The 17,952-nt window shown below is 41.6% G+C and overlaps 1 protein-coding gene across 1 annotated transcript in view; it reads left to right on the top strand.

The window, feature by feature from the left end:
- The window catches only part of LOC306714808 (phospholipid-transporting ATPase ABCA1), a gene marked incomplete at its 5' end in the record, with an annotated part of 123,059 nt that overhangs the window by 78,356 nt on the left and 26,751 nt on the right, over positions 1 to 17,952 (top strand). Inside the window, 7 exons of the mRNA XM_079184946.1 lie at positions 2,318 to 2,487; positions 6,130 to 6,307; positions 7,383 to 7,498; positions 8,550 to 8,694; positions 14,380 to 14,503; positions 15,414 to 15,543; positions 15,859 to 15,979. Of these exons, the coding sequence (XP_079041072.1) occupies positions 2,318 to 2,487; positions 6,130 to 6,307; positions 7,383 to 7,498; positions 8,550 to 8,694; positions 14,380 to 14,503; positions 15,414 to 15,543; positions 15,859 to 15,979 (984 nt within the window). The remainder of the gene's footprint in view (positions 1 to 2,317; positions 2,488 to 6,129; positions 6,308 to 7,382; positions 7,499 to 8,549; positions 8,695 to 14,379; positions 14,504 to 15,413; positions 15,544 to 15,858; positions 15,980 to 17,952) is intronic.

Here is a 17,952-nt window from a genome sequence, read left to right as displayed (position 1 = left end):
TATTAGAACTCAACTAGATATTACATATGTATAGCTTTTATTAACAGTACTCCAAGTAGTCCTGTAAAGTAGATGTACATTGCAACACAATAGAAGTCGTACATTATTATTATTATTTTTACTTCAAGTAAAGAGTGAAAGAGAGACGTTATCAGCTACTTAAGTATATCTAACGTATGTTCAAGGTTGAGCATTCAATTTAAAATCCTGGATAGTGAAATGAATATTGAGTAACAGTTGCCTACCTTCCCCTGGTGTTTTTTTCCATTTGAACCCATTTTTTTGTTCAGGGACATATTCGGTGCGTCTTGCTATAATTGTTCAACCTTTCTCTAGCTGGGAATGTTGGCATTGGCAGTGGTAAAGTATTAAAAACTCAAAACCGCACAGTAAAAGTCTTGCATTCAAATGTAAACTCCAAGTGAAGCGTGAGAGAGAGGCATTATCAGCACAATGTACTTCAATTCACAAAAAGTCTGTTCAAGGTGAAGTGTTCAATTCTTATTTGATGCTGGATAGTTTAATGAATAATAATGCATTATACTGTAACATTGCTCTGTTAGGTAAGTGTAGTACTGGCAAGGTTTTCCGCAGAACTAGAAGTACACACTAAGTAGTACACAGTTGAGTTGCATATTTCTTAAGGGCTGTAGGTGCCTTTTGTTGATTTTGGGGGAAAGGTGGCCCCTGTGATTAATATATTGGTATATATTAGATTGCTAATACTGATACCTGTCCCACCAGCACATAGTATCGCCCCCCAACCAATCATAAAAATGCATGTTTTACTAATATCTGATTGATTGGTTTGGCCCAATAAAACATGGTGGGGCAGCGAGAAAGCAGTGTCACTTATCTCATCAGCTTTCCATAAGCGCCAGACAGCTGACCACCAGGGTTGTAGTGCTGTTTGTAGTCCGCAGCCTCTGGAAAGTGCCGTCACACACGGCAGTTCACTGTGTTTACCTTCATTACACACAAGTTAATATCTCATACAAATATTTCAGTCGCGTATATACTGAGACTAGAGTTTTGCTCCTCCCCAAAATAAGTTGATGTTTGAAGTTTGAGAAGTGAAAATGCATCGTGGGTTGCCATCTTACTGTATCTTCTCAGGATGTTCACTCCCTCTACAACACCCTCGTGCATTAACTCTCTACTTATCTTGAATACATCAAATGATATTTTAGCTGCAGACCTTTCAGAAACTGCAGGCTGAAGGAAATATGATAGTGAAAAATAATATCAATTTCGGTCGATGTGTGTATCTGAGATTCGGCGAGAACAGAGAGAAGAAGAGGCAAGAGAGAGTGTGTGTGTGTGTGTGTGTGTGTGTGTGTGTGTGTGTGTGTGTGTGTGTGCGTTCACATCTGTGTGTGTACTCCACATTCCCCTCTGTGATGCAGTGTTATGTTAGGCTGACACTCAACCACCATCCACTCTTAATTAGCGCAGCACTACCAGCGGGGAGTCCTCTCACTCCCACTCTCTATCATCCATTCTTTTTCTTCTCCACCCCAGCAGCCACAGAGTCAGGGAATCACTTACATTCAAAAGAAAGTGTGCAAAAATGTTTTTACTCCGTCTCTGCAGCTAGCATGCTACGCCGCGTTGGGATTCCACGTTCATCGCTGGCCTTTTAATCTTCTGTTGAATGAAGAAGAAATGTTTTCCAGCTCAATTGCTTATTCTCATAGATCAGTATGTTGCAGTGATCATTTGACCACTTCAGAGTGCGTTTTGTGCACTAAATGGACACAGATCAATTTTTATCACTTCCAAAAATATATGGGTCAATTCACAGTAGCCCGACTGTAACGCAATGCTGTACTGTACATTTCACCGTTGCACAAGAATGCACAAGAACCTTGGTGTATCTTAAAATGGCAACGGCAACTCGTCACTGGCAATGTGTTCTCCGTTTCTGCATCTGGGAAACAACAAGGTTTTATAGGTGATTCTACATACTTTCTGTTGCCGTGATGGTGGCACAGAGGTCTTATAAGCCCTTCTCAAGAGCTGATTGTAACAACCCAGCTTTAAAACTAGCAGACAGATTCTGTCTAACCTTTCTTTTTTAACTTTTTGTGCTACTTTTCTGGCTAGTCAGCTCTCAAACAAAGCTAAAAACAAGTTTTTTTAGTAAACTGAGACGACTTAAGTTGCTAAAACAAATGGAACAACGCCGGTCTAGTCCAAATGGCTTTTTGATAAAGAAATCAATCTCAGAATATGTATTTTTTTAAATGTCTCATCAGAAGGAAGCCCCTACAGTACATGCTGTTCTCACTGTTAATGCTTGTCTCTACTTCTGCAGGTGTGGTTCTACAACGAGGCATGGCATGGTATGGCGTCCTTCCTCAGTGTGGCGAACAACGCCATCCTGAGGGGAAACCTGCCGGCGGGACAGGATCCCGGCCAGTATGGCATCTCTGTGTCCAATCACCCGCTCAACCTCACCAAGGAGCAGCTCTCCTTTGTAGCCGCGTGAGTCATCGGACCGGGTTAAAGGGCAGATGCTGCTGAGCCTTAGCTTTGTGCAGCAAAGGCGCAAGTTGAAAATTCCTGTCAGGATTAGGAAGTAACCAGGCCTCTATGATGTGTGATTTAACATTTCCAAATCTATATGGATAACGTGCGCTCATGATCTAATCGTGTTTAAACGAAATGTTCTACGGTGTCTACGGTGTGTGCTGCATTTATTTCCGGAAACGGCATCTTATTTTTCCTCCTTAGGATTCAATATTTAGCGCTGCTTCATAACATTTCTCTCGCGCTGGAAGACACAGTTTTTGATTCTTCGAACAATACATCAGGAGATGCAGAGGAGAGAGACTGATGGTGACTGGGGAGCTGAGAGAGATAAAGCCGAGCGAGAGGGACAGAGCAATGGAGTGGGAGAAAGAGAAGCGGCGACAGCACAGACAAAGGGAGAACAGATGAGTAAGAGACAATACAATAGAAAGCGCAAGACAGATAGATAGATGAGGGATTTGTATGAGCCCTTTATGAGGATATACCCTTTTTTTCTGCTTTATCCCAGGGCTAGCAGTAGAGCAGCTCCCCATGAGAGTCAGAGATTAATGACGTGCTAAATCACAACATACGGATCCAACAGCTCTCTGCGTACTGTTTTGTGATTGCTACCAGTTCCTTTGAGCTGGTGTCTATTCCTCAACATTATCTGTTGTTGATATTATGCATTTAGTCTGTTCAGATCTTTTGATCAACACTTTTAAAGGAAAGACATCGGAATACATCCAACTGCAGCAAATTGCTGTACAGTGCCTCAGCCACAACTCCTGACATTATAAAGGCAATCCAGTGGCTGCTACCAATCAGCACATAGTAGCAGTTTTATTCCGTACTCCACCGTCGCTCCAGGCCAATCCGCAGGTATTTATGTAGTGATCAGAAGCCCGCCGATAGCCCTGAGTTAGAGAGGGACACATAGTTAGGGGATAATTACGATGGTCTGCCTACGATAGATTCAGGATGCTCCCCACTTCTCTGTGCAGACTGTGACGACTGCAATTTATGAACTATGATTTCCAGATAGGCTTGGACACTTCTTCACTGGTGAATGAGTGTGCAGGTTGCAGACGAGAGTGGGGGAAAGAGTGCAAGAGACATCTTGAGCAGATGACTTAAGCACTGTGGAATCAAGATGTTTTAAGATCCACTTCGATTAGTTTCATATGAACAGTGGATCAAATGGCAATGTGAAGAACTGTTGTTCATAGAGTTAGCCTTTTTTTACATTGTTGTTTTGTTTCTAAGACCCACAACTCATACCCTTACCAATCTTATTTTTTAGCAGTAGCTCTCTAGAGAAAGTCGATGCATACAACTATCCAAATTACCACTTCATTTGCGCAATGTCTGTGTTTCATCTGCATTGGCGCAAAAATAGGACCTTCCAATTCTCTCTCATTTTCAGAAATGTCAGACTTTGGCACCATTTAAATTTGGAGATACACAGTATGTATCACTTCTTAATTGCTCAGGAATATCAATTTGGCAACTGACAAAAACTTCTGCTCTTCCGCCCCCGTTGAATTTGATGTGTAATTTGGTTACACATCAAATTAATAGTATTTCTGATTCCTGCATGCTATCTGCAAAAATATCCCATTTAAAAACCCTATACGGTTGAGCTACCAAATTAATTGTAATATGCCTCTATCAAAATTGAATTGGTTCTCTATGTTATCTACATAATACTGTATAATACAAATGACAACCCGAATGTTGTACCAGGAGCTTCAGATTTGATAATTAGCTCATGCTTTCAGCCCCCCTACACTTTAACATTTAAGACTGCGCCCTGCAGCCCTTGTCATTAAAAAAACCTAAAGGAAAGCAATAGATCCTGTAAAGCTCTACTCCCGCTGCTCATCTTTCTTGCTCTTCCATTATTAGTTAATTAGCAGATTGCTTGTCCTCTTCTTCACAGCAATTAACCAGCTTCAAGCATTCAGGGTTAGATCATTCACAGCATTGTCCCCTTCATTATCAAACCACCCAACCAGAGCACCGAGCCTATTGAAACCTGTGGAAATGTGGGCCGGTACCCACTGCGGTGAATTATTTCTTATTTATATGTTTTAATTGTGTCTGATGATGAATACAGCCATGTTGCCACACGGGGTAACTTATTTAATATGCCAATCGCACAGCGGGAAATCACGTACGAGATTGTGGCGGGCCGAAGGTGAGGATGACGGTGGGGGGTTTAAAGAATACACCTCCGTGTTAGCCAATGCTAATTGAGCAGGCACGACGGAGGACATTCTCAAAGCTAGGATGGCACGAATGAAGACGCGGCAGTGAAACGAAGGTCAACGTCTTGGAGGAGAAAGGGACCATTTGTTTTAAACATGAAAGAAGGAGACTGTTGCATATAAAAAAGTCTGGTGAAGACTTTAAATATCTGCTCCTATATTCTCTTTACCTGGAGATACGAATTTTAGGTGAACCTAGTTCACCAAGTTGATGACCGTTTAAAGCCTTTTTATTAGATACAAACTGCATTTTCAGTGCTTTCCACTAATGTCTAATGAAGCCATTACTGACACACGCCTGACACATTACTTATATAGATTATTTATGAAGGTGTAACAAAATGCATCCTAATTATTGTAATAATGTAATGTGTTTTTTGCATTACAGGAAATGAGCCAAATGCTGCTTCAACGTTGTTTAAGTGTCATCTGACACTCTGCTGCTCGGATTTTCACTCAGTCTAGGAAACATGAACGCATTTAACCGATCCTTGCTTCCTTACACTGGCTACCTGTTACGTTTAGAATTGATTTTCAGACATTATTGATTCTGTACAAAGCCCCGAGAGACCTCGCCCAAAGTTATCGATCAGCTCTCATATTGCCCTATGTCCCTTCTCAAACCCTGACATCCTCAGTGATATTGTTCCTTGTTGTAACAAAGTCCAGACTCATACATGGAGCCTTTGACCTGCCTGAAGAGATCAGGGCTGCTTCTCTCTGTCTCATCTTTTAAATAACTTTTAGTTTGTTTTATCATCTCTATTTGTATGTGTTAAGCTGTTGGCTTTTAGTTTATTTAGTTTTCTTTGTCTTTTAAATGTGTTCTTTTTATATTATAAAGCACTTTGTAACAGCTCAGTAAAGGTGCTATATTAATACAGTGTGTTATTATTATACATTCAAATGAATACTAGAGTTCTCATCACTTGCATTGAAGTCATGAGACCATTTAATTAAGATTTCAGTTGAGTTAAGTTCCGTATTAAGATATTTCATATTCCAATCCGTGTCTGCAGTTTAAACCAAAGCAACTTACAGTAGCCTGAGGTAATGGCTAACACATCTTGGCATATGAAACACAGTGGAAACAATATGATCATCCTATTTACCTGTGTTGTAATGGAATCATTTTCATCTTCGTGGCCATCTTTGTTCACATCAAAAAGGATATTTACAGATCCAAAACACATCATGTACGTCTGAGTCTTCACAGAAATGAAACATTTTGTTGACAGTTTAGACATCTCCGCTCCTATTTTGGTGTTTCATTGTCAGTGTCCTGGTACACACTATTAGCTCTCTCCACTCAACTTCCTGTTTGCTGTTCTCCATTCAATCACAGGGCCACGACCTCCACCGACGTGGTGGTGTCCATCTGCGTTATCTTTGCCATGTCCTTCATCCCGGCCAGCTTTGTCCTCTTCCTCATCCAAGAGAGGGTGAACAAAGCCAAACATCTGCAATTTGTCAGTGGAGTAAACCCAGCTGTCTACTGGTTGGCCAATTTTGCCTGGGACATGGTAAGTATCAGCTTCGTCAGGCTGCTCTATCACCTGTTAATTGATCATAACTTCTTAAAGTAGAAAATGGTATTGCCATTTATTTACGTGCGTCATAAAATCTGTGTCAAAACTACAAGATATGCATGATAATGCAACTCATTCGACTCATTCAGTGCTGTAGGCCTCAATTTACCTTATTTTGATGCTTTCTACTGTACTGTCCAGGTAAGGCTGAATGTAGCACACAAAAATACCCATTTGCAGTAATTGATAATGTAGCTTTGACACCGCTGGCTTCTGGGAAAAAGCTTCCCCAAAGCAACATCGGCTGAGGCGTAATTATTGATGCTGGCTGCCCCCGCTGGTTACACTCAACAGGCTTACTGACAGTTTCCCTGAGGCATAATGGGAGTAAACATTTTATCAGGTACCTTTTGGTAAAGAAATGGCACCAGGATGCTCATCATTATGGTGGATAAATGCTGTCTGAGTGGAAGACAAATGCACCTAAAGAGCCAGTCTAATGAGTGTAGCCTGAAGCTATCTGCATTAATATACACACTCTTATCAAGGATGATATTACACGGAATCCAGGTTGCAAAATCCCTAATATTTCAGTTTAAACTTTGTCTGTTATTTGTAAATAAACATGTATCATTGTATCTTGATACTTTCTTCGTATTTTATCGATACTACATAATTTACGACATCAACGATGGGAATCTGCAATATTACACCTAGAAGTAAAAGCTCATGTTTCCAGCCGCCTTTGGATATTAAATAAATATAAGTCTCAGTTGAAAAACAATTCGAAATCATTGGGACCCCTTGCCTCAAACACCAGAATTAGATGGGTCTATTATTCAGGATATTAATTATAAAATTGAAGGGGGATGTATTTGAGTGCTAATGATATTACTTAATAATTACACGTCCTTTCCATGTAGAAAAAAAAATGGGGGGATAATGTTAATGATTGAAAATGTTTTTAAGCTGTCACTAATGGAGAGAAATGTATTTCTTAACTGGCCTCTACTTCTGATGGGGGCAGCTGCTTATTCTTCCGTGCGCTTGTTTATGTTCCTTCCGACAGTGTAACTACATCATCCCATGCTTGATTGTGATTGTGATCTTCCTCTGCTTCCAACAAAAAGCCTACGTTTCTCCTCCTAACCTGCCTGCGTTGATTCTGCTGCTTATTTTGTATGGGTAAGTAAATTACAAAGTCGATACTTCCAACCTTAAATTTCCTGTTCACGCGTTTCAATTCTTTGGTTAAGGTTGTTGGTTGTTGGGTTATCCCTTTTTGGACATTTGGGTCAACACTGTTTAACAGTATAAATACTGTATAATTTCTTCTGCATCCGCTAGTTTGAGCACTTTATGGAAGCTACCACACCTGGTATATTTAATGAAATATTCAAATGCAGATACGAAGAAATAATCATACTTTAACAGGCATTAGGGGTAACCTGAGTTCTTGGTTGACAAAATTCAATTTTCATAGTACATCATCTATAGTTTGGAGATATTGGACCACTCTCATAAAACGTAGGGGTAACTGCTACTATGTAGTATTGCAGGCAAAATGTGCAACACATTCATTAAAGCTGAATAGTATAAAGTAGGTACTGTGTCCTGGTGGTGATCAGAGCACGAGTGCAACGTAGTGGTTGTTGCATCACTTGTGAGTTCCCAAGTGAAAGCCAATGAAAATCAATATGTTAACGAGGTGTTACATGTGTAGCACCCAACATGAGCAGCCATATCATGAAGCACAAAGTAATGAATCGCATGATGAAAAAAATATATCAAAGACATTTAGAGACTGACCTTTAAGCCTCCAGGTAAAACATTATGAAACACTTAAAAATTCTGTGGTCAATTGGATTTTTTTTATTCCTGCCTGCGTGCCCATAATCATACTGAACTCATTCATAAAATATTATTTAAAATAGATTGAGCTGTTTTACTACTTCAGTGATTACTGAGAGCAGATCCTCACTTCTACTACCTCCAATACTGAACTTGAACTACTGCAGGCCAAGCGTGGGTGGCATTTATTGTTCAGCAGTGTTTTATGGGTTAGTTACTGAACATGCAAATGCTCAGAAGAAGCTGGTTGGGGATGTCATGAAACTGTACAATTTACTTGGTAGTCTGTAAATGGCATGAATTCTACTAGCATGGCATTGGTGTTGAGTTTAACTGAAGTTAATCCTCAGGCTACGTTTTTAATTTTGACTTTGTTTTTCTGTAGGTGGTCCATCACCCCCACGATGTACCCAGCCTCCTTCTTCTTCAGCGTGCCCAGCACGGCCTACGTGGTGCTAACTTGTGTCAACCTCTTCATCGGCATTAACGGCAGCATCGCGACCTTTGTGATGGAGCTCTTTGATGATGATGTAAGTAGCTACCACACACATATACTGGAAGAGACTCGCGTATATATATGCGCAATTATAACATGGTGGAAGACACAGTTCCTGCAAGCAAGCAAAGACATCCAGGCTCCCATAGCTGCATAAAATACATATTTGGGGGCTATAGCAGTGGATGGCTAATTGACTTGAATGATAGATGAACGCTGTGTTCTTTCAAGGCAAAGGCTTCCATACACATGTGGGTGAAGTGTATACCCACCTGGTATAACTTTTAATTTATTTCCTTTATCATCTCAAGGATTTTTCAAAGGAGTTATTTTCCCTATTCTCTTTAATGTTTAATCGTTTGGTGAGAATTGGGTCTTCGGAGAACTTTCCTCATCCATCTTTCAGCAAGTGTTCATTTAAACTGCAAGCTGCTTCGTTCTCTGGGGAATCAAAAGACAAAGACACCAAAAACGACCTGCATAAGTAATGGAGAGCTTACGAAGAGAAAGAGACTGAGACAGAGGGATGGTGACTGTCAGTCATTTTACTTTTGGTTAGAATTTAAATTGCATTTCATAAAAAAATCAAATAAATAAATACAAAAACTGTGAGAAATTAGCCTATTCTGACTCTACAATTTGCTTCACAGCCAGAGCTCTCAATGGGACCTCGGTGCCGTACAGGTTGTAATGATTAAGAAAATGATCCTCTTCTCTTGGTGTCTCTGAACTAAATATGACTAATTTCATTTGGAGACTTAATTGTTATTTACGTGATTTATTTGTTCTCACTTCCTATTTTCTGCCCTGTGCTGATCAGTCATTCCTTGTCAACAGACACAATGTTGTTTCACTCCCTTGACAAGCTGCTTATCCATCTGATGCTTCATCGGAATGTCTCCCACAGCTCTGAGCCCACACTTCAGACTGAGCGTAATGTTGTCTGGGAGATTTTGCCTCTGCACACTCTGTCCCCCCCCCCCCTCCTCCCCCCCTCCCCGACACGCCTGCCTCTGACTTGATGTTTCCTCTGGCGCCGCTCGTCTATGGCATGGAGGTTTCTTGTCTCCTAACGAGGCTGCCTCATTTGCATTGTGATTTCATTATCACAAACATTCATTATCAATTTGTATTGTTCATCTGGCAACTCTTGTCTGTCATTGTCTGTCATTGTTGCCATTTCGTTGTCTCTGCATCCACTTTATTTATTGATACGACGTTAGAGGAGCGTATTACTCATACAGGGTGCCATTGGAAATAATTTAATGGACAGCATGTTGCCCAGTGGCAGTGTAAAGGGACAGATTTATTGTGCACTTCTCTTGTCCAAGGCATTAGGGAAAGAGATAGTGCTTCTCTGAGACTTGACAGGGACAAAGGTCCATGGTAATTCTGCTAATCTGACTTGATTTCACTGCCGATAAGAGAGCCTGATGGGTCAACATCAATCAACAAATGTTACAACTCTCCAAGTTTCCATGTGTCCCTTGTTCAGTGTTGATATCTTTAGGGAAAAGACTCTTCACAAAATAGCTTAGATACAACAGTGCGCCCAAGTTAGGCAGAAAGGGTAGATCCTACATCTGACAGCTCAAACTAGTCTTCCCCTCTTGCGACTTCTACCGTTTCAAAGCTTTGTCTCATCATTTTTAGACTCCTCAGCGGTGGCATTAGTTAAACAATGTCACTCAAAAGTAAAGCCACAGGCCTCAATCTGTTCTCCGTTTTCAAGCACAGGGTGGCTCTAGATCCCTTTTGGGCATAGCACTATTTATCCAAGAGAGGAAGCAGAGCTGCAGTGTTACGGACTCGGTGCCCCAGTTTTGTCTCGAGACCAATGGGAGATTTTTTTCCCCCCCTCAGGACTGTCCAGCTCCCTGTGGATTGCATCAATCCCAGCCTGCCTTGTATGCTCGAAGCAGTGTCTGAGTCAATACCTCCACCACGTGCCACTCGTAGATAACCACAGGCACGGATAGATTTTCCAGGATAAACATAAAAGTGTGGGCAGGTACTACCTACCTCATGTAGTGTAATTGTGTAGAGTCGAGCATTCTTTATCAGCAGGGTGTTTAAAACAGGCATTACAATCAGTCCTTTTATATAGCATGACGGAAGCAAGGGCTCCTGCTGACTAAGTCCAGTTAACTCTCTACCCCTTGTAAAAAAAACAAGTTTAGTCTTACAAGCAAAGCAATAATGTAGCTAGATTACCATCAAAAATCTTGAACTTGGTGGCTGAAAGCGCTCCCACCTTTACACAAGAACTGCAGTAGCTTAGAAAAACACGAATATCATCGGCAGAATATATCCAACTAGACTGTTTGAGCCTCATATTGTGTCAGACTGCTCTCATTGTGATTCCCAGCATTATGAATGAAGCCGCGCTGTGGGAATAGCCACATGTAGCGATATGGGTCAGATAAGCGGCTCGCAGGCTGTACCACCTTCAGAACCATTTGAAAATGATTCATAGGCATATAGCACCAACGTAAGGAGGAAGATTGTCTAGCATTTCATCATCCCCAAACCGAGAGCCTCTAAGATCTTCTTGATGAGCATGCAGTGAAGAAAAGATGTTATACTTCATGTATTGATCTCATATTAGGTCTGGCTCTCTTCGCATTCCTCTGCCATACAGATGGGCCGCATTCAGCCAAGGTCATAGCCGTTTGTGTATTCGACTTTCTTTATCTCTGTATAATGAGTGTTCAGAACAGAGGTTTCTTCAACAAATCCCAAGACGTGTGCGTATTTGAACATTTACATTCCGAAACAACCGGGGGATACAAATATATTTGACATTAAATGTTTGCAAACCGTAACGAAAGATAGTGTTTACGCATTTTAAAGGTATATATTCCTCTGTTACGTTGAACTGCAGATGCAAAGATTGTTTTAGTTTCCATATTTATATAATTGCTGTCATGAAAGGACAAATACATATCTACTCGATAAAAGTCAACATAACAAACGGGTTCCAAAATACACACTTAAGAGTAATCTGTTTATTGGAATTGCTAATGTAAAACAACCTGAACGCACCTCGGCTCCATTTAGTGTGAGCTATTGTAATAATTAGACATAACAAATGTCAGCGTTGTGCTTTATTGGCATTATCTGACGCATATTACCAGCCGAGGCAGTGTGTGGCTCTTTGTGTGAGTCATCGTGGCAAAATGTACTTTGCCAGGTGTTTATGTATCTGTCTGTCTTTGGTCACATATTGTCACAACCCTGTTAGACGCAGACACACAACTTTACAGTAGTTTGGAGCAAAATTTGAAGACGGGTGCGGTCCGAGCAAGGGTGCTGGAGGTAAGGCAGTAGGAAGTTGGCCGCTGGCCCGATTTTGCATCGCAGCTTGTGTGATCCCGTCACAATCTGGTCTCTAATGTTAGGAATACTGATGTAATGATTGATGAGAGGGAGGAATACATGTTTTTAAAAAGGATCTCCCTTATTTTACTCTTGGCTATGAATTGCAATTGCATTTCTTTGTGCCCTTTAGTCTTCAAGCAAACGTTTAAACAAAGATAAAAGGAGTGATGCATTATTGTTGAAGACATTGGCGGACATCTGAAGGTTTGATTTGACACCATGATCAATGGGGCCTTTTTATCACACTCTCATATGTGCCTTAGAGTCATCTCCTCATATGCATGTGGCCACTTTTCTATCTTGAATTCCATTTGATTCCTTTCTTCTTTTTGACATGGAAGATGAAAAGTTATATAGATTTTACATTTTAATTTTATATCATCCAAGATGGGGCCGAGACAAAAAAGTCTTAGCATGCATGATGTCAGCAGAGCTTTTCTTCTCGAGCTACTGTTGGAGCTACTGTACAGTGCAGTAGCTTTGTCACTGTTCTGATCCGATCTGGTCATGTCTTTTCCTCCATTGTCATGTGGCAGAAGAAGAAGCAATGCAACAAAGAGGAAGAAGAGGAAGTTATGGAACTAAGAAAAAGCAATGACGAGAAGAAGTGACAAAACAAAGTTAAAAGAATAGTTATGAGTGAGATGAGAAGATCAAGACCACTCTTATGTCTGTCTGCTAAATATAAAACTATGGAATTATGGAGTAGCATCAAGACTTGAAACACCATAACCTGGCTTTATCCAAGGGTGACACAATCCACCCACAAGCAATTCACGAAAGTGACAATTAGCCATTTCACGGCCTGACTGTTTCTTGGCAGGGACCAGTTGCCAGGCAACCTATGGAAACTCCAGGAAGTTACTAACACAAGATATAATATGCTAAGTAGTGGACGTTAGACATGTTGGTTGATGGATTTTGTCATCTTTGGACAGAGCCAGGCTAGTTCCCCTGTTTGCAGTCTTTTTTCGCTAAGCTAAGCTAACCAGCTGCTGGCTCTGACTACGTAGTAGTGTTGTCAATCTCATCTAACTCTGTGCAAGAAAGCAAATTGACCTCCCAAAATGTTGAAATATTCACCTAAAAAGACAGAGATCCAGTAAAGTTACTATTCAATAAAAATATATTTTAATCTAGCATTTGGTTTTTCGTTTAAAAAGGTAGACAGGCTTCATGCACTCATCCTCAACTGCCAATTGAAAGCTTACTCAGTGAAACTCATCACAGAGCAGGTACACATATCCATGAATATATTTTGCGAACAACAATTGCCATCATCTGGAATTCTTGCACACAGCTTGAACAAAATGCACTGCCACCCCCGCCCCGCCTACTCTTTGCTTGGGCTCGCCCAGAAACAAAAATGATGAATTCATGTTCTTTCTCCATGTGTATGCAAGAGCTTTGTAGACTATGCTGCAATGAAGCAGTAGCCTATGCATAATGCACGAACTTGCTTTCGAACATGCTAAACGTAGTCATATTTAGTCTTCCCTCTCCCATACCTGCCTTCCTCCCTGACTTATTGCACTTCCGGTCCTTATTTGAGCCAGTTTGTTGTTATAGCCCAGTCCATTGTGTGTTCATTCAATTCATTTCTTCCTTCGTGCTTTACTCGGGCGCCATTGAATTGCAGCCTCAGGAAGGAGGAAAGTGAGAAAGGGACACAACAATTTTGGGGAGAAAGATAAGTTGTAGCTGGGAAATGCCCTGTCAAGATAGGACTGGCTTTCTATGTATGCCTTGTGAAACTGAAACAATAGCTTTAGCTTTTTGTTTGTGTGTATCTGTCTCTTAGTTCTTGTACACGGTATCAGAAGAAAGAACAGAAGCAGTGTTTTGTCTGTGTTTTTCGCAGTTTTTGTCTTTTGCCAGCTGTGTCTTTTTGGTCTCAGGGTGCTCCTTCTACCCTTAGTTGGGATTTTAAGGATGAACATCTGCTTACCTGAGCACCACCTCATCAATTTGTGTTTACACATTCTGTGTGTGTGCTACCTCACAGATCACACAGTATGTTCCCTAATGCTTGCTGAATCCCAACGTCAAGAAGCTCGATGAACTTAGATGCTCTGTGCTTCCTCAGCGGGCCATTTAGAACCTCGCAACACAGCAGCTCGCAGCGTGCAAATGTAGTGCAGGGTGTTTTTTAATTATCCGGGCTTGCGTCAGAGCACTACGTCTTCCAAACCCCTTGCGCCGCTGGCCCTGCTGATTCAAGGCGGCGAGTCAACACATTGGGCTTGTGCTGGCTAATTCCCAGTCGGGGCTTAATCAAAGTTTTTGCAGTACATGTTACACTAATTTGTGTCTTGTTTGTGTGCATTTTCCTCCACAGAATGTCACCCGCATCAATGACATAGTGAAAAACGTGCTGCTGATATTCCCACATTTCTGTCTGGGCAGAGGTCTAATTGACATGGCCAAGAACCAGGCAATGGCCACCATCTTCAGCAGTTTTGGTAAGAGGCCACCACCACTATGACAGCATAACTGTATGTTTGTAGCATAACAATATCTGAGCAGTAACACAGCCCCATAAACCTCCTGCAGAGCTCTATTCTACCCGACATGCGGTGCATTTACACAGCAGACATAGAGAAGAGGGGGACCAGGTTTGTGGAGGTGGAAGCAGGGTTGAGGAGGCCATCAAGAGGCAAAGAGGCACATGAAAGGGGAAGAGCAGTCTTACCTGTAGAGAGATGGAGCAGGAAATAGTGGCTTGGGGAATCATTTGCGACGGTGGCGGAGAGCAGGACGGGAAAGCAATCACAACCTAAAAGGGCTAGTGTGGAGAGCTGCTATTTACCAGAGAATGAGACTGCAAGCACTTTCGTTTTACTTGTCTACTTACTCTGCCCCCTCGGGCTCAAGGGTTGTAGAATCTGAGAGAGGGAGGAAAGACAGAGAGCAGAATTTAAAATGATCAGAGTGGGGGGCTGTCACCGGTTTACTTGAGGGTTCATTAGCCAAAAAAAGGCTTCAACATGAAAAGTACAGGAGATCATTGATTTCCGCAGTTGACTACGTGACGGCACTTTTTTACATTTCATTTTTTTTTAAGGCTAAGTGGCATTTTAAACAGCTGGCTTTCAGCAATGAATATGTCCCAAAAACACTTCAAAGAGCTGACAAATGCCAGCTCTCCTCTAACTTTTGACAAAGACATATTTGGCTGTCCATGAAAGAAAACACACATCTGCTTATTCCTTTTTTGAAGACATGTCTGCAAAATCATACTCTGAGCTTGTAGATAAGGGCTGGATATTAACACGAATTGACACACAATAAAGCATTTAATTACCTCCCATTTTCTGTGTATTGACTTTGTTTATCACCATAATTTTTTTTCTTTTCTTCATCCTGCTACAGGGGAAGACCGTTTCGAGGACCCACTGAGCTGGGATATGGTGGGAAAGAACCTTTGTGCCATGTCCATCCAGGGAGTCGTCATGTTTTCCATCACAATCCTCATCCAGTACAAGTTCTTCTGCAAACCAAGGTAAAAGTCTGTTATTTCAAACACTCCCTCACCCTATTCTCTCCTATTTGAATTACTAATGGACTTCATATTCATTTCATAAACATCTGCTGCATTGTGAAACTGTTTGCAAAATAAGACTTTTTTTTTGTGTTTTCATACTCCAAAAGTGAGGTTGCCATGGAAACTAATGCCTTTGGCTTCTGCTATTTATGAAAATTGCCGAGATGGTTTTCGTCGAGTTTAAACTTTGACCGAGATAATTTGTCATCGGCGAGGTCGTGTTAATTTGAATGAACGGTGTTGTGCCAACTGTGGTTGACTTCTTTCTGCCAGGCTTATTTCAGGGAAACCATCACCTGCGGAGGAAGAGGATGTCGATGTCGCTCGGGAACGCAAGCGCTTGTATGAAGGCAAGGCCCAGAAAGACGTTCTGAGGATCTGCGACCTCACTAAGGTATTGTGCAGTGCATATTCTAGTTATTGTTAGAGTATTGTCCTGATTGTGGCGCATAGTTCCTACTTATTCAGTCATTTATTTATTTTAAATCAGACAGATTGTTTATTTTTCTTTTCAAAAGTCCAACACAGATAGACAGCTCAGTCCTTCTGGCTATCAGGATGGTAAACTCTATGAACTTTTTGCTCTGCCCTGGAATTTTGCATATTTGCTTTACAGCGTTCTGTAATGTCATGAGAGGTCAATCTGGCAGGCTAGGGTGAGGTGGTGCGAGGTAATTCACAAAAACAGGCAACAAATCAAAGGTTCCCAGAAAAGTTTTATTCTTCCGTTACTGGCAACTTAGGTAACTATCGTTATCAAACTCAAAAACAAAAAAGCATCCAAGAGGAGATAAAGCTTCGTTCAACTGAACAGTATTTAAATAAACTCAATTTAATGTGTCCTCGGTTTCACCGGCTACCGGATCCTTTCAATCCTCCTCAGTCTGGCTCGGTACTTTTCTTTACACCGTTCTCGGCGCTCCTTCCAGCCGCGGTGCTCTCTTCCCCTCTCCTCTCCTCCTGCAGCTCTTAATAAGTCCTGCCTCAATCAGAGTGGCTTAAACACCCACACCTGGGTGAGTGGCGAGGCCTTCTGGGAGCTGTAGTTGGTGCATCGGCGGCCATCTTGTGGTGTGGCTGCTGATCATTAAAGGGGAGGTAGCACCCATCTACCACCTGGACCCTGGTGATGCCACAGTGTACAAAGTCTTGTGATGTATGTACATTTTACATTTGTTATATACCAGAAAATTCAACAGCCCACCTCCACACGTTTCTTTTATCTTCTCTTTTTATTTCATCCTTTCTGGGTTTTTTCATTCTTACTTTTACTCTTGTTCAAATTTGTATTCTTAATACTCGCTAGCTCAGTATGCCACTTTTTATTACACATATTTTATGAGCATTGCAAACAGTGCTATTTTTCTCTTGTAATTAACTTCCCTGTTCAGCCCTTATTTTGTTATTTTCTGACATAATACAGTAGTAACCCACACTATTCAGTACACTGCTTAAATGTCCGTAATCCACTTTATCTGTGCATGTGAATGTTGGGAGAAGTTTTTTTGAAGGTTGTTATTGTCCTTGCACCTGCATAATTCTGTTTGCAAGGCAAATGAGAAAGACAGATTGCAACTGTGCAGCTGTGAACATTCACAAACATCGTGAGTGGGCATCAGAACTAAACAAGATTGCATTTTAGGGGTGTAAAGGTCCGCACTCGTATACAGCTCTGGCCCTTCCCACATCGCAGCAGGTGAAGTCAAGCGCGCCGTGATGGTGCGTGCCTCAACACAGCCGAGATTAACGCTTCATCCATCGGCAGATGTTTCTTCCCTGCGGGCGGGCACGGCAGCAGGAAGTGTCACCACAGCAGCCTGCTTTGCAGCTCCAGTGTCGACAGCTGGGCGATCTAACAGCCTTTTGCTTCTTACCACCCTTCTTCGCTCCTCGACTCCCCCGGTCTCCGCAGTCTCACTATACTTAATCTTTCACTCAGTGCTCACGGACACAGACGTGCTCCACACTCCCTAGGGTAATTACCGAACGAGCGCTGGGTAAATCAGTCGGATGGGTAATGTCTTACAAATCATCTCGCAAGGTGAAACCGTGTGGTGCGGAATGTTCCTTTACCAGCAACAACTTGTCGAGAGAACTTTTTAATGTTCTGAAAACTTGTGAAAACACTAACATCTCTTTAAATACAGCTTAAAATGGTGCCGAAATGTTAAGAACTTGATTTGATTGTGCTTGTCTGCTGTTGATAATTTTATTTATTTTTTTACAATATTTCACTGAGATGAGACTCGGTGGCCCATCATCACACAGAAACAGCAGTACAGTGGCAGAAGGCATCAGGATTCTTCCTGCAGTGCCCTCGTTGACTCCCACCACAGCTGTGCCCCATGCGTTTGGGATGTAGATAAC

Source organism: Pholis gunnellus, assembly GCF_910591455.1.
Source record: "Pholis gunnellus genome assembly, chromosome: 23".
In the NCBI taxonomy this organism is placed as follows: domain Eukaryota; kingdom Metazoa; phylum Chordata; class Actinopteri; order Perciformes; family Pholidae; genus Pholis; species Pholis gunnellus.
The sequence above is the reverse complement of the archived record's forward strand: the minus strand, read 5'-3'. Positions and strand labels throughout refer to the sequence as shown.